The sequence below is a fragment of the Urocitellus parryii genome, chromosome 4 (genome assembly GCF_045843805.1).
Source record: "Urocitellus parryii isolate mUroPar1 chromosome 4, mUroPar1.hap1, whole genome shotgun sequence".
NCBI classification, from domain to species: Eukaryota; Metazoa; Chordata; class Mammalia; order Rodentia; family Sciuridae; genus Urocitellus; species Urocitellus parryii.
This window is the reverse complement of record NC_135534.1, coordinates 135,271,428-135,285,497: the sequence shown is the minus strand read 5'-3', so window position 1 is coordinate 135,285,497 and position 14,070 is coordinate 135,271,428. Positions and strand designations below refer to the sequence as shown.

At 29.8% G+C, this 14,070-nt stretch overlaps 1 protein-coding gene across 4 annotated transcripts in view; it reads left to right on the top strand.

Annotated features, from left to right (window-relative positions):
* The window catches only part of Vps13a (vacuolar protein sorting 13 homolog A), a 259,327-nt gene that overhangs the window by 214,631 nt on the left and 30,626 nt on the right, over positions 1-14,070 (top strand). The window contains exon 69 of one of the 4 annotated variants that reach the window (XM_077797006.1): positions 10,087-10,169. The exons of 2 other annotated variants lie outside the window; for them this stretch is intronic. In XM_077797006.1, the coding sequence (XP_077653132.1) occupies positions 10,087-10,107 (21 nt within the window). In that variant the 3' untranslated portion in view covers positions 10,108-10,169. Of the gene's footprint in view, positions 1-1,739; positions 2,150-10,086; positions 10,170-14,070 lie in introns of those variants that run through there. One more of the 4 variants, XM_077797004.1, reaches the window with a different exon arrangement.

The window sequence follows — 14,070 nt, the reverse complement described above, 5'->3', positions numbered from 1 at the left end:
AGACAATTTCTTACTTGATAAGTCAGACATTAATATCTGGATTTTGGTGTAAGTAACATGGTGATCATACTAAGCTATACCAATCTAAAGTTGTTTCTGTGGTTTAGATGTGGAATACTAAATTAAATCATTTGCTTGAAAACATACCAGTAGTTATTACATTATACAGATTCAAAAATACTTACAGTAATAATGAATATATGGCACTTCTTTATAGCTTTGATATTTTAAATATTCTCATATTTAAAATAACCAGGGTAAAGATTTAAAACTTTAATATTTTACCTACTTCATGTAGAGTATATAATATTGCACAAAATGTACATATCCATTTTTCTCTGAGCCTGCTGCCTAGTATATTAAAATGTAACCACAGAGTTAATGTACACTATTTAGTGAAGTGATATTATGCTGTGATTTTAAATTGCTCCTTAAAGTGTCACAATATTTGCAGTCTGTTGAAAGCTTGTGCTCTAAGGACTTATTGTGAAATCTCTACATTGTTTCATTCTTTGAAGATAGATAGTTGCAAAAATGACATTGGCTAACACTGTTTAACATTTCTACTCAATTCCTGACTTATCTTGTCAGAGCACAAACAAAATGTTATTAGCATTTTACTAGATTAAAAGTTGAGTAGTTTTCAAATCACCTTTAAAAAAACTAAAAAATACTTCTAACAAAACTATTTTTAAAAATTTCCTAGGAAATAAGAATGAGTAGTGAGAATTTAGAAATATACAATTGTCATTATTATAATAGAACAGATTATAATATATAAGAAAACTATGAGTTATTAAAAATTTCTCATGGTTGACGATTTAAGTGACAAGTAACTTATTTCCATGCCTTTACTAATTGTTTTATGAAGTTCTAAACTCTGGGATTTAAAGGCATGATTTTCTAAGTACTTCCAGAGATGCATATTATTTTTAATACTCCAGTCTTAGCATTTATTACTACAAGAGCTATTTCAGGGACTAAAATCTCATAACTTACTGTTTAGCAAGAGAGTTAAATACAGTATAAGCTGAAAATACCTATAAGAATTCTCCAGCTACCTTAATATGTTTACAATTAGTATTATTCTCTTACAGGTGTTAAGAAGTAGGTGGTGGTTCTAGCAATAGTAGTGATTTTTTTTTTAAATGGAAACTACTATATTATTAGTGAGTGAGTTAAAATATATGAATACTAGTGCTGTGAAAAATAATTGGATGATATAAACTAGATTTAAAACCTCATCTGTTTAGGTTTCATCTAAATGATTTAATGATAGAGCCTTTGAAAAAATTTGATACTTTAAAATGTTTCTCTTTTTCTTAAAAAGGTGCTCTTTGTTCACTGATTTATATTTGCCCATATTTAATAATTAAATATAAAATACTTTTATTGAGTAATTTTCTATCTAGAAAGCTACATATTATTATAGTGCTTCCTAGTAGTCAATTCCTACATCTACTAGAGATGTAGAAAAATTTTAATATATTCATAGAATACCTTATTGATATCATAAAACCATTTTATACATGGAGGGTATAAAAGTCAACACAGCTTTATCTTAGGCCTGTTAAGTTATGGAATGTTATATCCATGATTGCAACCTGAGTCGAAGACATAAAAATCTGCTTTAAATTATTTTAACTCCTTTAGCATTTCATATTTTTTACATGTTTTCCAAGAAATTTGCCATAATTAACTAACCTCTGTGCTTCTTTTTTCCTTTACCATGCTTTCAGAAAATTCAGTTCTACAGGGGATGGATTTTGACTCTCAGTAGCAGTAGTGATGAGGAGGAGGAGAAGGATAATGATGATTAGTCAGATCTAAATTGTTAACATTCACATGTTCTTTATCTTTTAACTTGGAATGTTTCATTAGTGTGTTTTGTATGACTGCTATCATAACGTCTATGTGTCCACTTTTAGGGAGTTAAAACACTTTTATTTCCTTTCCAATGTTTTTCTGAATATCATGATAAAGCAATATATAATTGGATTATCTTAAGCACAGAAAAAAATGTATTTTACATCCAAAGTAGGGCGCACTCCATATTGTAGATTTGCTTTTATACACTTCATTGCTTTTGTATTAAAAAGTTTGTCCTTAAGATTTAAAGTTAGACTTAAATATAGCTTTTAATGTTCACTAATTTTAATTATCCACTTACATTTGTTAGCACAATGCCTTCTTTTTATTGTTCTATGTAAAATTTCTGGGCTGTAATGTAATAGCATTGTGTAAAAAAAGAGAAAAAATAGTAATGGTCATTCAATGTTTTTAGATTTATTTATCATTTTAAAGGTACTTTTTGTCAAATTTCTTTTAATAATAATAAACATACTTTACTTTTGAAGCTGTGTGAATTTGTTGTTCTATTCCAAAGCAATAGGTTTAAATATATCTGATTTGCCATGGAATGTTAGTGAATAATTTATAATCTAAGAATGAAAAAATATTATTTTATTTGGTTCACTTTTTATTGTTTTATTGTGAATTTTTGTGAAATAATGAACAAAGTTGGTTTTTAAAGTCATTATACTTGCTTATTAATTTACATATCTATTTACTATATATTATAAAATTTTATAAATTCAGAATTATTAGTAAGATATTTATAATAAACATATATTTTTCTGGGTAATATAGGGGAATTTTGCCTGTGTTTCTGAAAGATTTAGAAACAAATTCTTTTTATGTTTTGTTTTCTAAAGGTATTTTCGGAATTTCAACTTAGATAAATTTAATTCTATTGTTCTAGTTCCCTAGTTTATCAGATGTACTAATAATTAGATCTACTAATGGGGGGGACTACTAAAAGGTGAATAATTATTAGTATTATAAGTTTTAATCCCCATGACTGCTGTGCTTTTGGATCAACAGAGGAAGATTTCTATATGCTAAAGCACATTGTTTAAATTAAGCTTATATTAGATCATACAAGCTAATTCCCCTAACTGTTTAACTTTTGGTTTGTTTTAACACATCATTTCTGAGTGTTTTTTTAATTCTTAAGTTTATCAAACAAACTTTTATTTCTATGAACCTGCATTCTTTACATTCTTTGAAAATGACTACTCTAGATTTTAAAATACTGTGCTTTTCAAAAGTAAAACAGGAGCAGTAAAAAATAATTGGCTCTTCTGACATTTCTACCTGTCTAGCATTCGTTTAAATTAAAATAAAGTCAAAGGTATATACCTACTAAGACTAAGGCATATACATATATCAAAGAATTTATTGTTGATATCAGTAGTACTCTTATCTTTTTGGAGTAAGTAAATAAAAATAATGACCATTAAAATAGTACTGGCATCAAAAACTGAATTTCTATTTGTCACTACTCTCTCACCCTTGGCCAAAATCACAAAAACTTTCTCTACTAGAAACAGATAGACCATAAGCTATTATTATATATACTGTAGGAAAGAAAAGCCTAGAAATGCCTTCATTGGTTTCTTACATTTCAGCTTTATAAAACTATTGTTTTTCAAGACATTTTTACTGAGTTTCCTGTGGTTGGTCTGTGATACTTAAGTTTTTTGATATCATTTCATAAAGATGACCTTATTAATAGTCTTTTATTTATTATTAATATATCTGGAAAAAGTTCTGTTTATTTCAGTAACAACTTGTCATTTTAATGAAAAGAAATTGGAAGTAGAATTACATTTATTTAAAATCTCTCTGGCAGTAAGATTTTAAACAGTGTTATAGTAACTAGCACCTTTCACTGATGTGGTCTTCTTTTATCATTCTTTAATTTTTAGCCCTTACAAGCAAAATATGAGTGGGTATGGTGGTATCCACCCGTAATCATACTGCTCATGAGGCTGAGGCAGAAGGATTGCGAATTCAAGGCCAGACTCAGGAATTTAGCAAGGCTCCCTGAGCAACTTAGTGAGACCCTGTCTCAAATACAAAATATAAAAAGGGCTGGGGATGTGGCTCAGTGATTAAACATTCCTGGGTTCAATCCCTAGTACCCCCTCCAAAAAAAGTAGTAAAATATATTCTTTAATATTAAAAAATTTTTTATTATTAGTTGTTCAAAACATTACATAGCTCTTGACATGTCATATTTCATACATTTGATTCAAGTGGGTTATGAACTCCCATTTATTCCCTATATACAGATTGCAGAATCACATCGGTTACACATCTACGTTTTTTTTTTTTTTTAAGAAAGAGTGAGAGAGAGTGAGAAAGAGGGAGAGAGAGAACTTTTTTTTTTTAATGTTTATTTTTCAGTATTTGGCGGACACAGCATCTTTGTCTGTATGTGGTGCTGAGGATCGAACCCGGGCCGCATGCATGCCAGGCAAGCGCGCTACCACTTGAGCCACATCCCCAGCCCCCCACATCTACATTTTTACATACTACCATACTAGTGTCTGTTGTATCCTGCTGCCTTTCCTATCCTCTACTATCCCCCCTCCCCTCCCATCTTCTCTCTGTACCCCATCTACTGTAATTCATTTCTCTCCCTTGTTTTTTTTCCCCTTTCCCCTCACTTCCTCTTATATGTAATTTTGTATAACAATGAGGGTCTCCTTCCATTTCCATGCAATTTCCCTTCTCTCTCCCTTTCCCTCCCACCTCTCGTCCCTGTGCCCTTTTCTCTTTTTGTTTTTCTGGCACAATGAAATAATCTTTTCAAGCTTGTTAGACAAAAGATTATATCTGGATTTCTAGTATTGTAAAAACAAATGCTTTTATTGGAGAAAAATTGAACACTAAAAATTGCTCTGTACCTGTGTTTTATTGGTGGAGATATATGACTGGACAAAAATATCTTGTTCCTCATCATATATGTAGAAATTAAACTCCCCTTTGAGATTCTAATCAGGTGAATAGTTCTTTTGTTTATTAATGGCTGTATAATTAATTAGAACTTTAAAATGGAATCTACAATGAAAGTCTAGTGAGAAAGCTATTTTTGAACATTGACTATATAATACTATACCTTTCATATCCTTTAGCTTTATGAATACTCTAATTTCTACATAATCATTGCTTATGTGTAGTAAACAGGAAGAAAATTCTTCCTTAAGAAAGTGATTACCTTGAGGGATTTATTTTCACTGTCTCCCTGACTCTGGAATAACATTTGAAAAATGGCAGGAAAAAAGCTGTGAAAATCCTGAAATAGTGCACACCCATGATCATGGATGAATAACCAAGATGTTTAAGAGTGTAAATGAATTTAAATATTATTCTGAGCTTACATCTGATTTATCTATATCCAATTAGCACTCACGTTGGATATAGATAAATCAGATGTAAGCTCAGAATAATATTGCTCACTTGAAGTATTCCTTATAAAACAAGTCAAAATAAATTTCAATTTGATCAGAATTTTATAAATTTTATCTTTTGAAATTGTTCAGACCACTTATTTATGCAATTTTGTGTTATTAAAATGTACAGCTGGAGTCATTGTAGATCTGTGACTAAGATATTAATATTCATATGAAAAACATGTTAATGTATTTATATCTCAAGGTCATATATACAGAAGAAAACTACTGATATAATAGCTATTGCTGTCTCTCATTTAAATCCTATAATGAAATTTTGCATTAAACTTTGCTTTGGTGATGGGAAGAGGACCATCTTCAAGCTTTAGCTTTTTTCTTTTATAGAAAAGAACAAATTTAAATTATAAACTATTAAATTTCCTTTCAAATGAATTTATAATGACCTCAAAATATTATAGGTCCCATGAGGTTAAGTAAAATGATATTAAGTGTATTATTAATTTAGATCAAATGATTATGATGGATAAATAAAAAAATATCAGTTTAATTCATTAGTCTAGCTCCTTTGGGGTAAATGAAGATCAATTAAAATATTTAAACTATTAATCTGTAATTTCAACAGATGAATGCCTGAGTATAAAGTAGTATAGAAAAGCCTGAATCAAAGAATAAAACATTTTTTCAAATAGGTCTGTATTTGAGAATTAGAATAATTAATGATTTGCATAGATAGAACATTTTTGTGTTCATTATTATCTTTCAGTAGGATGAATCTATTTCAGCACTTATTCCATACCAACCAGTGAATATAGCAACAATGTATCTCCAAACATTAGTTCAAAAACACATTTAATAATTCTGTAAAACTGGCTTCTAATGTAACTTTGTTCATTGTATATACATTTTCTAAGCAGTGAAACAGTAAAAGATTTCTACTAAGTGGCATTATATCATTTCTCAGGATTTTAGAGATCCTCAAATTTGTAAACATTCAAAATATTATAGATATTTGTGTTTTTAAGACAATTAGTCAGATTTAGCTAAGTATTCATATGTCTGTAATTTTGTCTTGAGCTTATTATGTTTTTCAATTAAATCAATTATCATTTCTCAACAACCTGTTAAGTACCTTAAATCCTGCAAAGATTTTTGAATATATTCAGTTAAATATGGACTTATATAAATTTCTAAAAGTATGCTCATTAAAGAGAAGTATAAGAAACTGTTGAAAATTTTCAAAAGCTTTTGTCTCTACCATTTATGAAATATTCTTATGAATTTATTCACTCAGTTCTGATCCAAATATATGAATCACCACTTTGTTTTTATTTTTTAACATTTTAATTGATGCATTATAATTACACATAATAGTGGGATTCATTGTGATATATTCATACCTGCATAAAATATAATTTGGTCAGTTTTATTCCTAACTACTTCCCTTTTCCTTCCCCCCACATCTTCCTCCAATATCCCCTTCCTCTACTTTACTGGTCTCCCTTTTGTTTTGTGAGATCCCATTTTTCCCCCTTTTTTCTTCCATATATGAGAGAAAACATGTGACCTCTGACTTTCTAAGACGGGCTTATTTCATTTAACATGATGTTAGAAACCAACTTATTACCTTTTAAAGATTGAGAAAAAAAATCCCACTCAGTATTATCCTTAATGTAGAGAAGCTTAGTTTTCATCGCTGAAGCACATGAATGGCCAGAATCTTTTCTTTACTTGTGTATCTGATGTAGAAGCTTTTTTCTTTTTCATTGAACATTTTACCGTTTTGCATTTCCTTTTAAAAAATATTTCTTCCCCTTAAAAAATAAATTTTTCCTTAAAATGTGTGTGAATGTGTGTGTATGTGTGTATATATATACATACATATATATATATATGTATATATACATACATATATATATATATATTCCCATATCCATTGTTTATGAATATTGAAAACCAAGTTGTACCATGGAGGTATATTCTTTACCATTTCAGGTACTTTTTGATTTTTATCTGTGTTGTCTTTGAATCCTTTACAAAAATATTATAATGGCCATTATGTAAGTTCTAGAAGGGAGGCTGTTTTTGTTTGTTGTGTATTTCTTTTCTTTCAGAAATTACAGATGTTTGTAATTAGCTTCAAACACTGCCTTAATAACATTTGGAAGATAACCACCTTCAGCCGTCGTAGTCTTTCCTTTTACTTCAGGATGAGAATTACAACTAATCAGGAAAAAAGGGCTTAAAATAGCAGTCAGATCACCATAGTAGTGCTGAACACTCTTCCTCTGGCTTCATCTGAAATTTTGAGTAAGTGGACAAGAACTAGGAGACAAGGCTTAATGGATCTTACTCTTCATTTTGTAACTCTTCCTCTCCAGAAGGATACTTCTGAATGGAACAAGAAAACTGAAGAGAGCCAAATTTTGTTACCCAGGCTAATTAGAGGTCTTAGTACCTCAGATAAAGCAAATCCCATGGGAAAAGAAATTACCTATCCTTTGATGGAATTTTCAGAATTTATTTATTAGATTACCAAAAATCTCTTGGAGGAGTACTTGTCATATCATTTTGTAAGGCCCAGAGTTTTAAACATTTGATAGGGGTATGTCCCACAATGTTTATTTTGGACCAGTGTAACCCCACTCCAAACTTCCAGTGTTATGTAAAAATAATTTCTGAATAAGACTGAAATTAATTATATCTTCTCTGGAGGTAATGGTTCTACCTAGGGAAGGTTTAGGTTTACTCTGTCAGAAGTTTTAAATGAATGTCTCTTTAATTCTGTAACTTGAATGAGACCAATATAATTTCTAAAACTTTTTAAGTTTGTTCTCATTGCATTTGTTAAATTGCTAAACATATGAAGGAAAGAAAAATACTGTTATAATTGAATTTGAGTACATTTTAACTTTTTAAAATATTCTTTTAAATTGAACTCAGATAAGATCCATTTGGGTCGTACCCTCTTTTTACCAAGGGAGTAAATAGAGCTAAAACTCATAATATTAGTTTAGAAGGTCTTCCAGTCTTATTAAGGTACAGGTACTAAATTCTCACCCCAGGCTTGCTTAACTCATGACTTCTCTATTGGCTTGTTGGAGGTCTGCCTAGTAATTTCTCCCCTAGTTTCTTTGGATAAACTCAGAAATTCTCAGCATAAGCTGAGTTTAATAAAACTCATCCATAAATGTGTGTGTATATGTGTGTACAAGTGCATGCTAAAAGTAGTTGTTAGAATTCTAGGCTTTGAATGAGTTAGGATTTTTGTTGTTACTGGCTAAATGTCCTGTGAAAGGATAATGTTCGTTTGCTGGATTAAGTAATTCATTTTCATGGGCTTCTCTCATTTATCTAAAAAAATTTAATGTCACCTATGAAAGGAAGCACCATGTTTTTTGGTTTTTGTTTGTCTTATAAATTTAAATAATATTGATATCTTAGGCACTTCTGATGATAATTCTGATAAACTGTCTTAATGGCAATTTTTCAGTGAAAATTTACCTGTAAAGAACCCTATTGTGGAGGAAAATGGGGAAATGTTATAGTGAAAAAATGCATTTAGTTATTTTTGTGGTACTTCAAGTCAGAGGTGGTTGTGTATGTTAGAGATCTCTTGAAGATGCAGTGTTGGAATACAAATATGGGAGGCTAGCTGTTTTGTGGAAGTTAACCTTGCTGGAATACATTGCCAGGCTACTTTGAATTTTAGAATTGGCAAACAATAAAATGTATAATTACATATATATGAGTGGATGTTTGCTGGCTTGATATGGGAGAATAGTTTATATGAATACATATAAAAAATTAATGCCATCCATGCATTCCTTAACTCTAGAAGTCTTTATTGAATTCTTGTTAGTTATGTATCCTACATTTTTCAAGATATTAGGCTTCCAGCTTGGAGTTGAGTAATCAAGATTTCTACTCATCCTTCACAAGCTTAATTCTAGTGATTATTTTTATTGTTAGGATAATTGGGGATAAAACATTACCCATTAGAGGCCAACTCTGTAATGTGAAAATCTTCACAATTTTATTCCTGTTGGTTGTGTAGGTGATAGATGCAAGCTGTAAGAAATTGTAAGAATCAAAAAACACATAAGATATGACTCATCTCCAAAGAGGATCCTGACATTACATCAAAGTTGAAACATTGCAAGAGCTGTGGGATATCTGAATCATATTCCACCGAACAGTTAAAATGAAATTCTACTCTATCTCCTAGAATATATACACACTTGTCTCTTGGAATATGTAGCAGATTGATTGCAAGACCTCCAAGGACACCCAAATCTGATGCTCAAGTCCCTTATAAAATAGCATAGTGTTACATATAACCTAAGTATATCCTCTGAACACTTTACGTATCTATGGATTACCTACAATGTAAGTGCTATGTAAACAGTTGTCATACTGTATTCTGAGGGAATAGTGACCAAAAATAAAAGTCTGTACACATTCAATACAGATACAATTTTTTTAAAGAATTTTTGTTCCATAGTTATTTGAAACTACTGATGCTGCAGCCACAAATATAGAAGGCTGACTATAGTTTTTCTGTGCTTTTTTTTTATAAAAAAATATTTTAAGATACAGCAATATCCTATGGCTCAGGGTCTGAATTCTTACACTAAGTTAGCCTCAAATTCTAGTTTTTTTCTTTTACTAGATTTTTATGCCTGTCTGATTTCAGTTCCAAATTGTAAAATGGAAATATTGTACTACCTATCTTGGTATTGTTGTTAGGATTTAAACAAATGAGATAATATATGTAATTATTAATATTATGCCTAATAAGAACTATATTGTATTTTTATTGTTCCAGATGAATACCAGTTTATGCTAGTTTTTGAACTCCATTATATAAATTCTATATTCCTCATTTGTCTCCTCTTTGTCAAGATAAAAGCATCATTAAATTTCATCCTTTTTGTTTCCTTTCAAGGTTAGTAGAATAGTTGTAATACCATGATAATTTCTGCACATTAATTGGTAAACAGTAAGTTCTTAGTGATTTGGACTGCACCTAATTATACAATATTTTAAAAGAAATGTTATTTTCAGGTATATGTAATGTCATGTATCAATAAATGTTGATCACTTGGAGGTTCTGCTGGAACTGAGTGAGATTGTTGTAACTATGAACTTATTACTGATGCACCCACTCTGGTTCTTCTAGAATGTATTGGGTAGGTTAATTGAAAATCTGATGTTGTTGGTGCACAGTTACTCTGCAAGCATAATTCTGTCATTTCTCCAGGCTGTTTTGATTATACCAGTTGGAAACAATATATAATATATAATAATGTCTTTCCTTTGATTTTATGTCAAAGGGTTATATTCAGCTTTCTGGTCTAAGCTGTCAATATAACCTATAGCTATGCTTTGGCTGACAGTCAAGGTAGCTCATTAATATGAGAGGAGAGGAAAATAGGAGGGATAATCCCTCTCCAGAAATGATGACATAGTCAGATTTGATTTTTTGTTTAATCAACTTGCTTTACAGGGTAGCCTAAATATCACTTCTTCATTCTTGTTTACATTTATTCTGTTATATATGAAATCATTGAGTTTTAAAATAATTGATTTCAACTATATTTAATTATGAAGCTTGAATGAATACCCCCTTTTATTTGCCATGGCACTGAAATCTCAAATTTGAACTGAAATATTAAGACATCTTTTATCCCTAAACTTTGAGCACATTACTCTTCAGAAATTATTGGGATTTTTTCATAAAAATAGATTATTTTGAACAACTTGGTCAATTCTTAAATAATTGAAAATGATAGCACTTGCCATTTTTCAAGTAATTCCTTGGATTTTGTTGTTTATACAAATGGTTCACATTTTTAGTAGAATCTATTTATAAACCTTTCCTCTTTCGCCATCTCTTGAATATTAAAATTAAATAATCTATAAAAGTTTTTCTTTATTATCTAATAGATTTTATCACTTGATAGCATTCATTGTTAATTCATCTTTCATCAAGATGAATTTCATTTTCCTATAATCTCCCATGGTGTTGTCTTAAATTTTTTTAAAAAAACTATGAGACCCTTACAAAAATTTCAGATATTGATCATATTTTATAGTTTTTGCTAAACTATGTATTCTTATTTTCACTTAGTTTTTAAGAATATATTTTCAATGAATGATTAACACTTTATATTGCTTGGGATTTAAACTTTTCTATGTTTATATTTTTCTTTGCTTTTTCAGAATTTTGCTATTTTATAACATTTTGATGATTTGAAAGTATTAGAAATGTTGTGTGTGATACTATCTTTTTAAACTTATGTTCTTTTTCTAATGTATTGGGATTTATCTGACAGAAAATGTGGATATTAGTAAAGTAACTCTGACACTAGTATCATCAAGTTCCTAATCTCTTTGTGTATCTAAATGTGTGATTAATTTGATTGGATTTATTTACATTTAAAGTATCACTTCATTTATATAAAGTGCCATATATACTTTTCAAAATGCCAGGGAGATTCTTTTACCAATAATCATTTTAATTCTTACCTCTAATTTTGACAAATATATGTAATGAATGCAGCTTCTGTTGTATTATTTTGTTTCTTTCTTTTTGAAAGTTTCCCAGTTTATGATAGGTAAATCACACATTCTTTTAATGAATAAGGCAAAAAAAATTTTTCTTTGAACACGAAAGCATATAAAGAAGACTGACATGTCTAATGTACTGGCTATTGTTAATCCCTTCATATTTCAGCCAAATCTTGATATTTATGCAAAGGCCTTATAGTGATTTCTAACCCTGATTTTGCTAATTCTTCATTTGTTTTTAAATGGTATCACAAATTATTTTAATAGAAACATTTCATATCTAGCATCTGTTTGGGATAGAGGAATATAGGATATTAACACTAAATTTATTGGATACTGTTGATCTAGTTTAAAAATTCAACAACTACCATCTTCTAGGATTATCAAAGACATTCTTGAGGTGCCTTGAGGGAAGTGTGTCTGACACCTTAAGAGGAAACATCATGGTATAGTGAAAAGCACTGGAATTAGAAGTGAAGAAGCCAATGTTCTGAGCTCAGTTTTGCAACTGACCCAAGTCACTTAATTGTAGGATTATATATTTATTATTAATAATCACATGAGATCATTGTGAAGATTTACATGGATTGATTAAACACCGGATTCTCATTTTCTTGATGTAAAGGAAAAGATTGTTTTGGATGAACAATACCACTCCTTTAAGGTCTAAAATTCTCAGGGTGGGAGGGTTCAAAAATATATAATGATGTTTTGAAAAGTATAGATCTTTCATATATAATGTGTTTATAAAGTCAAATAATTAGGCAGAAAATTTGTGACCAAAAGTGTGCCATTTGTATACTCCTTACCATGTGACAGAAGATGGATTTGGCTGATAAGCTATCACAATCTCTCCCATGCGTCTATGGATTTAGTTTCAGATTCTTGGATTCTGCTTATAATGCCATTATTGCTGTATTTTCACACAAGTAATACAGACTTCAGCAACATTTTGCTGTGCAATGAGTTATATTTGATGTTTATTCAAATATATCAACTCTAATAACAAAAGGTCCAGTTTATTATGTTTCAAAGCACATTACTATGATCATAACATCTGTTAATTTTTTAAGTGTTGTATTTAAGATTTTGGATGAACTCCAGAAAGCATTGCATGAATTATTTTTTTAGGTTTTTTTAAAAAATGCCAGATGCTATTGTAACTATTGAAATTGGTTTAATTCCTGGTAGATACAACTTAGATTTGATTTGAAAATGAAAAGTGATGAAAGGTAGGGTCAACTGCAGTGCCCAAACTTAACATAATATTGAAATAGAAGCTAGGTGCTTGAAGTGAAACAACGGCTTTTGGGTTATTTGAAGATTATAATCTTTTAAGGGGATAGAGAGTCTTCTGTCAGGAGTGGTGTCTTTGAGGAAAGCAACATTTATAGTCTTGATTTTAAAATGTGACCATGTAGAACAAAAGAGAACAAATGTTTTGTAGTTTAATTTCAATACAAACAATCATAATAAAAGGATTATATATTTATTATTAATAAAAACTTCACTTCTCTCCTCACCATTGCCTTTAACATGCCCAGAGATAAATACTGTTAACAGATCAGTGTGTACTCTTTCAGAAATTTCTAATGTTTATGCATTTCCCTACCAATTTCCTCCATACAATCAGTTCAGTAATATAATTTCTTTTCACTTAATATATCTTCTTTTTCTGTATCTGTACACAGAAATCTGTCTTTTTATTATGACTTTATTATGACATTTCCTATTGTATGGCTGCCCCATAATTTATTTATTCAGTCCCTCATTAATGAACATTTAGATTTTTTGCTTGTAACACAACATTGCTATAAAGATCTTATATGTATATTTTGGCACTTGTTGGTTAAGATAAATCCTATCAGTGGAATTGCTGACTTGTAATTGATTTGTATTTTCTTGTTTTTGAGTTAAGTCTCCTTATTGGTCAGTTTGTTGTGTTTTTTTGTTTTTTTGTTTGTTGTTTGTTTTTTTTTCATATCCTTTAGATAGTTTACTCTTGGTTTACCATTTTTCTCTCATAGGTTTATTTAAATCAGTAGACTTCTCTAGATTATGAGATACCTCTCTGTATTAACAAACATTTTCCCAAATTTTCCTGTTCTTTTATTTCTTTGCTTATTTGCTTATTGTTTTGCCATTCAGTAGTGTTTATATGTTCTTACAATTCTTTTATTAAATTTCATGATCTTAGTTTTATTTGGGCTTTTCTGCTGGGAGATTATTAAAATGTTAC